This window comes from Limulus polyphemus, unplaced genomic scaffold, assembly GCF_000517525.1.
Source record: "Limulus polyphemus unplaced genomic scaffold, Limulus_polyphemus-2.1.2 Scaffold6275, whole genome shotgun sequence".
In the NCBI taxonomy this organism is placed as follows: domain Eukaryota; kingdom Metazoa; phylum Arthropoda; class Merostomata; order Xiphosura; family Limulidae; genus Limulus; species Limulus polyphemus.
The window spans coordinates 13921-24346 of record NW_013671885.1 but is presented as its reverse complement, the minus strand read 5'-3'; the positions used below and the strand labels follow the sequence as shown (position 1 = coordinate 24346).

At 33.4% G+C, this 10426-nt stretch overlaps 1 protein-coding gene across 1 annotated transcript in view; it reads left to right on the top strand.

The window, feature by feature from the left end:
- Positions 1–3974, top strand: part of LOC106473560 (TBC1 domain family member 15-like) — an 18333-nt gene extending 14359 nt beyond the window's left edge. Inside the window, exons 3-4 of the mRNA XM_013934245.1 lie at positions 2562–3466; positions 3538–3974. Coding sequence (XP_013789699.1) covers positions 2562–3466; positions 3538–3974 — 1342 coding nt within the window. The remainder of the gene's footprint in view (positions 1–2561; positions 3467–3537) is intronic.
- The last annotated feature ends 6452 nt before the right edge of the window (positions 3975–10426 follow it).

Genomic DNA, 10426 nt, shown 5'->3' with positions numbered 1-10426 from the left:
AATGTAATGTGTGGATAGACAGTGAGTAATTGATCTGCAGTCAGAAGTATTATTGAGCACGTTCATTGTTATAGCGTTTGTTTAGCGCGATTGTTGAAGTTGAATGTATCGGTAAAGTTATATTCGGAAAGAATAAACCAGTTTTTATTAAGTAAAGAACTTGTGTCGCTTAAGTTTCGTCGGAACGAAGTTACGGAAAGTTAATTAACAAACGGAGACGTAACAGTATTTATGAACGTATGCACATCTGTACGTCTGCATTTGCCATGTATTTATTTCTGGTTACATACGTGACAATCAATCGTGCACATATCCATGCTTTTGTGCTTATCTAGTTTTATTTATACTCGTATAACTGATTAAATCCGCACACCATGTAAGCTGTCATATATATAACCGTCTAAATAAACATATCAAAACTGCTTACTAGAGACCCCAGGTGGGTCAGCGGTAAGTTTACGAACTTACATCGCCTAAATTCGAACGTGGCTTTACGCTAAAACAAACAAACTACTCTCTAGAATCATATACATAGAATGCTAAGATTAGGCTTTCAATAAGTTAATAAATTGTTTACCTGGCACATCCACCATAGCTCCATGCCCCCCATTCTTTCACGCTTCTTTCAAGCGTTCTTATATTCTTGATATGTTGTATCCTACAGTTGAGGTTATTTCTCAGCTTCTAGTAGTAAATGTTTGTCTGCCCTCATACATATTGTTGGACGTATTCTGTCGTTTGGCGGGTTTTTTTAGATTATTTGGTGAAAATAATATGACATCCAGTCCACGTAACAATAACAACTTAATTTATTTATTTAGTGTTTCCTAAGAGCTACAATCACTTGTATACAGTTGTAGGCCTAAGTTCACAAATAATGTTTCACTTTATACAGAAATTTACTCACTAATGGTGTTACGACTAACGTCCAAATAAACTTTGTTGTACAATTTTATTAGTCGATCGAGTAACTGAATGTATACGATAATTAATACTGATTTAAGAACTTCATTAAATTCTCATTCACTACTCAAATTAATACTTTGACATTAACTCACTGCTTACTGGTATTTATAACTAATGTACTCATCTAGATACTTCTTTGAGTTACTAGATCTTCACCTCATGCGCCATCTAAGTTAAAGCAATGAAAATATAGCTAGAAATAAAGTTAGATCGGTTACTGCTATTAGATGAAAAGTTTAAAACAGCGATTTTCAATCTGTGGTTCGCGAACCATCAGTGGTCTGTAGCTTCTTCCTACGTGATGCGGAAAAAGTTCCGTTATTAAAGAAACGAAGCAGTGGAATAGTGTATAGATCCCATCATGGTACGAAGGTATGTATATATATTTCTGGTTGTTCGTGAATAACAAAGTTTGAGAATTACTAGCCTAGAAGATTTCAGTTGGCAGGACTGGATATGACCTCTGAGAGTTCTAATACGTCTGAAGGATGAAAGGACGTTGCGAGCCTTCCTTTCCAAACACTCAGTTGGAAATTTTTGCGGTGAACATTTACGGTTTTTTTTAGCCGCAGCATAGCGGTTCATAGAAGTAAGCAGTGAGTTAATGTAAACGTTTTAATTTGAGTAGTGAATCAATGAGAATTCAAAGGAGTTAGTTCTTCCTTAACAAGTGTAACACTTTGAACGTTTTAGCATCCCTCCTTTGTCTTCATCACGTATAATTCAAAAGTTATGATTCTACTATATACCCAGATACAAATATTTGTTTGTAACTTCGTTATGAAAATTGGAGTATTTTATAAATTTTTATTTTGAAATGAAAACGACTGATTCTAAACCTTCATAAATAAGCCTATATCTGTTCGTGCACTCTAAACAAATCTCAAGAGCACTTGACTGTCAGTTATTTCTCTTATTTATGTAGTTGGATTTATCAGTTTTAAATCCAAATATGCCCACAATTTGTCAGCAGTATGTTTATGGACTTACAACACTACACTCTGGGGTTTAATTCCCTGTGGTGGACAAAGCAGAATAGCCTACTGTGTAGCTTAGCGCTAAAACAAATCCAAATATAAATTTTCTACAAAATCGAAACTACAATCGTAAACACTAGAGAGCGCTAGTTATGTATCACGTGAAGGAAGGGCGCCATGTGGTGAAAGTCAAAATGCTTATCACAATCGGTAAAAGTGGTACAATCCAATATTTAAATATTAGTATTTTTTTATGATATGGGTATTGCATTTCAAGAACATAAATGTGTTTACTTAATATCTCGTACATAAGTAGATGAAATATAAATATTTTTCTTGTAAAATACTTTTATAAATTAAATTCAGAAATGGTTTCAACATGAGTAGAATCTGAGATGGTCCCGTGTCTGGCAAGCAGGCCAAGGTGTTTCGTCAACAAATAGTATCATCAAAGATAGAAACAGGTGGTTTAGTAAATATTAGAGGTAGGTGTAGCTTGGCAGGGAAATAAGTTATTCAAGCTATTATTACGTTGTTTGTGAACCTTGTTTTATAAGCCAGATCTATACTAAGTTTCTGCTTCTCATCATTTATTTATTTCTGTATGTCACTTATTAGAAATGACAGTGATGAGTTTATTAAAATTAACTGCACAGGAAGTGTCTCCCTTCAAAGAGAAAATAAGGTGGAAAAGCATAAACTTTTGACCGTACCCAAAGATTCTAGCCCTACCGTCAGCCTTCCTGATCATAAAGAGCAGCTTTTATTACAAAGAACTTCCAAGTCAGAATTGTTTCGTGATGTTCGTGAGCCACTGACCTCGGAAGAGTACGAACGCTTGTTGGATGAAGATGGTAGGATAGTAGATGACCACAAGTTGCGACAAATAGTGTTTAGGCGTGGCATAAAATCTGACATCAGAAGCGATATTTGGAAATTTCTTTTTGGCTTTTTCCCTTTTCATTCAACCAGGAGAGAAAGAGAAGTGATTTATATCGATCACTGCCTTCAGTACCAGGCTTTAAAGAAACGCACAGCAGAATTTATTAGGGAAAATAACTCGATTGATTTATCTCCTATGTCAGACAGTTACGATCATGATGATATTGCAGATTCTCAAAATTACAAGTTTACAACTGTGAAAGAATCAGTTGCTGAGTTTTCAGACTCTGCAAAAGATGAAACAAAACAACTGATAACAAGTATAAAGTTTCTTGCTGAGGTTAAGGCTGTGAGACTTAAACCGAAAGCAGAAAGACTGGACGAAGATATCAGAATGATAAATAAAGATGTTACACGTACTGACAGAGACCAGAAATATTTCAAAGGAAAAAATAATCCAAATCTCTTTGTATTGAAAGACATTTTAACAACTTTTATCTTTTCTCACGAAGAAATTGGTTACACTCAAGGGATGAATGACATACTCAGCCGATTTCTGGTGGTTCTAAAAACTGAAGTAGAAGCTTACTGGTGTTTCACCAGATATGTAGAAAGTGTCTCTGCAGATTTTCAGGAAGAAGGTATGGTGCATAAGATTGATCTTTTAAATAATTTGCTTGAAATTACGACCCTTATTTGTATTCATATATAGACTCGTGTGATTTGGGAAAATTAACATTTTGTCACAGGTGGTTGCTAGTTGGCTTCAAACGAGAATTTGAATTTGAAGAAGGACTTAGACTTTTTGAAATTCTAAGCAGCCATTTTCTGGAAATGTCATCTCTTGAGGCAGAAAAAGTCAGAGTTCATAAAAGAAGAAAAAGTTTTGAAAAAGAAAAAGAACTTGTGTGTTGTCTTGATAGAGGTCTTGATCTACGACTCACTTTTGACTTATTTGTCTGTGTTGCTATTTTAGTGAGTCAACGCAATCGCATCCTGAAATGTAGGGATGCAGTAGAAATGTTTAAATGTATAGCTAAACTTACTCGTTATTCAAGTCTTGAGGAAATCTTGTTCAAAGCAGAAACACTTTTCTTTGATTATTGCCAAAAGTCTGTAGTTGACAGTTTCCAAGTGATATTTCATTAAGAGATACTAATTGCTGATAGTGGTACGGAGATTGAAGGAAAAGTTGCTTTACTAATATATTACACTTAAAATACTTTGTGCATTTGAAGTTCACATATGCAGCACCAACAGAGAAAAAATATTTTTATGAGTAAAGGAAATCTGAACCTTTGCTGTTGTAATCAGAAACATTTAATAAGAAATTGTTATTAATATAAGGTATGTGTTTTGGTAAATGTTGAAGAATGTTCCCTGTGTTACGATGAACACTGGTATTTTGGTAAGGGTTTTAGTTTTTGACTTTCATATGATACTTGCATGGTGGTTGATTCCTTAATTTGTTTATTGTAAATATATTAATTAAATAGTGGTTATTGCATGCATTGGTAATAAAAACAATTTTTTTTTTTTGTCTCGTTCATTTATAGGTTTACATTATCAGTGGAAGTTTCTTGTATTGTTGAACATTTGTAGCATTTTTTTAACATTAAACAAATATAGAGAAATTGTATGTCTGCTTTTCAGAAAGCCCAGCCAGTCCTCAATATGGTTGGAAAAAATAGTGTATTAAAGTATAAGTACTGAAGTATATTGTTTTACAGTGTAATATAATAGTACCTTATAAATTTAATATTGTACAAAAAAGGTCTGTGAAATTTTGGGAATGGAACTAACTGGTCCTTGGTTGGAAAAAAAAGATTGAGAACCACAGTTTTCATGAGGTATTTGAAGGATGCCTGTTTATTATTTTAGCTAATTTGGACCAGTACATTTCTCATTAAACAAATACCTTATCCACAATATCCTCATACCTAACAACCATACACACACATACTATTTTTACTAAAATTCTCCTTAACATCTGAAGAACAAAATAGAAACCAGTTCTCATTTTTAACAAAGTAATGCTAGAATAATGTTATGATTAATTCTAAAGGAATATCAGTTTTAAAATTTTATTTTCCATTCTCTAACACTGTGGTTTTATGTTAACCTCTTACAGATTTCAAAACTGGCTTAATATGGTTTTAAAACTGACGAAAATTAAATTACCATGGTTAATATATATATATATATATATATTGATCTGACATTTGCATATGAAGTGTATTATTTAAGCCTTTATAGTTATCTTAATAGTTAAATGGTTGGTTGTTTCAAATGAATATTTAAAGGGGTCTTTCTTACCATAACATCACTTTCATTTCAGTTTTTCATTACACCGGATAATGATGTTGAGAAACCTTTCAGTATATGAAATACATGTATATGATTCAGTAGTTATGCATATATACATATATAGTTTGCTGTGTTCTTTTCCAAGATTTTTTTTTATGAGTGTATATATATATATTTTTGTCCTCACTTATATCTACCTAATGCCATTCAAATATATTTTGGATGTTTATACTCTAGAAATGTTTATTGTATTTTATTTTGCCTTAAAGAAATGAGCTGATTGTCAGTGAAAATGATTTTTTAGTTTCTTCGTATGGGTGAGCATTAGAATTGCTGTAACTAATGCAAACCAACAAAGCATTAGTTAAGACTAATTTTTAACTGCTGTTGTGGTAATTCTTATTTTCATTCACACATATTTAGCTAATATTTGATCCTGAGAAAATTTGCAGTGGGGGAAAAAAAAAAGAAAGAAAAAATGCTGATTGCTCAATTTAGCTGAAAACCTGTAGTTACAGGCCATGATTGACATACTTAACACAAACTATATTGTTACTATAGGCCCAGGGTCTGTGTATTTATGTATGTATGTAATATGAAACACATGTTGTTTGAATATATGAAGTGACACTAATATTGTACCTTTATATGAAGGCATAACTTTATTTGTGAATATATGGCTGGAAGAGGTTTGGAAATATTAAATTTATTTCATTTACTTATTTTGTAATAAAAACTTTATGTAATATAACGAATTCAAACAAAATAGACAACAAAAAATCATCAGAAGTTTTCTCTTAATGAGAACTTAACTAAAGAAATATTTAAATAATTAGTACAGCATACTCTAAGTCATGATGATAATATACCTTTTGTAGATGCTCAAGAAATGAAAATACAGCGAGCAAAGCATTATTTCTTAGACGAACATTTTGACTTTTTCTATCAAAACACGCTTCTTGAAAATGTTCAAAGCACAACCTGGAGACTTTTGTTGGATACCAGTTATCTCTCCTAATATTTACAATCAATTTTTTCAACAGATTGGGTTGTCTCTATGGGAAGTTGTATGAAATTTGAATATAATAATGAAATCGGTTGATTTGACAACTACTATATCATGATAAAATTAAAAGGAAACTCCGAGCTTAAAAACTAAAGTTATGTGTGCTCAAAAAAGTTGAAGTTCGTCCCAGTTAAGTATCGTTACTTCCATTAGACCTTAATTTAGTATTTCTGATAATGTTATAATATGTTGGTAGTGGCATGTCAATTCGTATTCATTTACTCACGGGACGAAGTTGCCAGTGAAATGAAACAGGTCTGTTGTTACACTTCCATGCTACAACTTGAAACTCTACACAACGTCTTGGCAGCTGAAAATATATCAAAGTACCAATAAGAACGTCTCGTTATAACTTCCGGTGACGTCACATGAAAGGGTCAATGGCAAGTCTAATTCGATGACGAGGAACTCACTTTGAGACTAATAACGCTCGTAGACGTCTTGAATGGGTAATGAAGAAAAACTTTAATATAAGTTTAACAGCAAATGTACAATGTTTCGACAACGTTTTGTCATCATCAGCTGTTATCATTTGCTATTAAACTTATATTAAAGTTTTTCTTCATTACCCATTCAAGCCGTCTCCAAGCATTATTAATACCAAGTCAAGTTCAGTATAAAGATCAGTGACCAGAACACAGGCTTTAAAACATCTCTTTGTGATATCACATAGCTAAGTGTTATCCAAGAATAAACCATGCTTCAAACATAAAACATTTAAAAGATGCAACGTCTGTATGGACAACGTGTAGCATTGTACCGTTGTTGCAGAAATGGTTGAGTGAAATCTTGATTGGGGTGGCTGCGAGGTCATCGGAAAGCCGGGGAGCCCCTGGACCCAAAAGGTTTTGTTGAGAGTCTGATTCTTCTCGATAGGAATTTAGATTTAAAGGACGTTCAAGCTTTAACAAAGTGATGACTGATACAAGTACATTTAAACTGTTTGGATAGGCCTGAGTGTTATAAATCGGCCAGTACATGTTCGGTCATGGTAATTCCCTTCTGTCATAAAACATAATTTTTAGTGTTCTTGTTCAGATTAAATATTGAAATTTCTAGCCCTGTTTAGTAGTTTGATCAGTGCCTCGAATGTTAAAATTCTCTGGCGGAAGTATTAAGAGGTGAAGAGCCACTAGGCAATTTAATGATTAGGTTTAGAGAGGAAATGTTTTTTTCAAGCAATTAAAAGTGCGACGTTTCAGCCCAGAGGAGCAGACGATCTTCAGGCAATGTATGATCAACAACAATAGGTTGAAACAGTTGTATTTACTTCAGAAACATTTTCCACGGTAAAGTTGACCACGATATTTAATTTTTGGTAGACATTGTTGTGAGTTACTATTAATCTGTTGTAGCTAAGTTGGACGATTACCGTTGTGCAGTTATTTGAAGGCTACAATAGATTAGTTCGTTGTTTTAAACCTATCGCTATGCATATGTGAGGAATGAATCTAAGATAAGAAGCATTTTTTTCTGTCTTCTTACTCTACCGTTGGACATCTTCTCAAAATATTTAGGTGGGCTAGGGTCCCTCAACCGTTTGAAAATGATGGACCAAGCATCAGTTTTTTTGAGAATGGGGTCAAGACCACTCGAATCGCCACGTATGTGATGGATTTAAAAAACAACAACATCAGAATATCTTGTTTGATTCCTGATCTAAAATCTTAACTTTTTTTTTTCATTTACTCACATAATTAAAACATATTTTAAGAAGCTGACATAAATATAGTGTTTTAAAAAATAAAACTTGTGACCAAATTCTTCTCCTTGAGACTGTGTTAAAATAAATAAATTGAAATAAATTGGTGCTTGCGACGCATGATTTCGCAGACCTGGTAAAGCAGACTACTTATTTCACAATGTTATAACCTGGATATTTTCTTTATATCGGGGGGGTAGTCAGAAATCTAAAAAGTGGGGAAGGAGAGCTGCTTTTCTCTTTGAGTAAAAAGGAAATGAGTGTTGTAGCCATACCGAGGATTCTGACAACATGCCTTCTCGGAAAAATTGTTTAGTTTTCCATTAAAAATGTTGCATTTTGATGACATTTGAGGCTGTTTTTTACATCTTTTAAACATGCTTTCCACATATATAAGCGCAATTTATGGTTTTTCAGTTCGCTCTATTTAAGTGAGCGATTGTCCGGATATGACGCAGTAAATAATGGAGTAAAAGTGTACATGAATATTTGAAGAAATGTTTAATTATGAAGTAGAGTCACAGATAACTTAAAAAAACAACAACAACGAACTATTAGACATACCGTTTGCCATTACATTAAACTGTGGTTCTAGTGGTTCTCAACCTTGTCAATACAGTGATTAAAAGCCCACTTTAGTTAAAAAGGGGCGAAAGGGATACTAACACCCCAGTTGAGGAAGGTTTTTTCCTTTTAAAACTAAACACAAGCTATGAATATTAATAAAAAAGGTTCCCAAGATGTGGAAGTTGTTGAAATGCAAAACTACATATAGTAGAACAGTTTTGATATAAACCGGAAGCAAATTGAAGAAGACCAGAACACTGACATTTATGGTAAGAAAGAAGAAAGTTAACGCAGATATTTTAGACGGAAAACTGTGCACAAAAGATGTAATTTGATTGTCTCGCTAGTTTTATGACTTGTAAAAATTGGAAATACAGAAATATATACACTCTTATATAAACAAATTTGTTCTTCACGAGATTCATTGTCTTTTCCGTTAGTTAAACGCGCGCATAAATGCGTGTATACATATATGTATATAAATATGTATAGTGAAAACTGACGAGCAGACAGATTTTTTCATTTTATAACTCATAGTTTTTTCTGATAGATTTTAAATATCTTTAAGGACAATCAGAACAATGAAAAATAATTTGCGAATAACTTGTCAAATAAGCAAGCCACCTGATGATGCTAAGTAAACTTAGCGAAGCGTAGTGTTAAAAAAAAGAATAGATATTTTAAAACCCTACTGGACTGAATAAACAATGTAGTGTTATGAAAATATAATAGACCTAATACTGAAGTCTTATGAAAAGTGTAATGAACTGTAATCATGTTTCACCAGGTTGGAAATGGTGTTTAAGCCGAAACAACATAAGTTGTTGTTTTAGCGCAAGGCTATACAATCGGTTATCTGTCCACACCGAGGGAATCGAATCCCGGGTTTTAGTGTTGTAACTCAATGATAAGTTAACTGACTTGCACCACTAACAATCTGTGACGCAGATAACCGATTGTGTAGCTGAAAAAAATAACTTAATCGTTCAAGCAATTTACGAAGAGGTTTTTAAAAATCAGGAGCTATTCTAAAAATAATTATCAGTCACTTACACGTAAACAAGGCTTGATACCCTCGCTAGCTGGACATAATGAAACTGTGTATAACGTTAGTAAAATATCCAAATAACTTAAAAAACAACAAAAACTATTACACATAGGACATTTTTTTGTATAGTTTTCCCACATAAGTTATCCCTGTGACTGTTTTCCAATTAATAAACAATCATGAATATTTTTATCGTGGATCATAAGAATCTAAGTATCTTACTAGTTGGTAATTCCAATATTTTGGTTTCCAAATGTGTTACAAAATGTAAGTGGGCGTGGCAGAAAATTGCAGGGATGGTACGTGATAGACGATTGCCATAGAAACTCAAGAACCTTTTGTACAAAACTATGGTCAGATCAGCTCTTTTTATTCGGATTAGAGACTTGGATAGTGGAGGAAAGGTTGGTAGTGGTTGAGATGCATTAGAGGTGTGACGTTGAGAGGTCATAAGCTAAGTACAGAAACTATACAAGAGGTGAAGGTTTTAGCACAGGAGAGAAAGTGTAGAAATTAAGATTGAGGTGGTTTGGACATTCGCAAAGGATGGGTGAGGACAGTTTGGTTAAATGGTCAACAGAGAGGAAAGTGCAAGGCAGGTGGTGTAGAGGAAGAGATGGGATGATTTTATTAAAGAGGACAGTGATCAAGTAGATCTCAGTATGGTGAATGAAGAAGGATCACGAGAACCCCCGATTCCATATGAAGAGCTCAAGTGCAGACGAAGTGTGTTATCACAAAAAAACATTTTGGCAATAAAGTTAGTAAAAAAATAAAATTACTTTTACCCTCTATATAATAATAATAAACTTTATATTTCAGACAACCTTTCGCCATTGCGGCTTCATCAATAAAAGAACAGAACATCGGTTTGATTTACACGAAAGAAACTGGTGAACAATCGGTGCCTA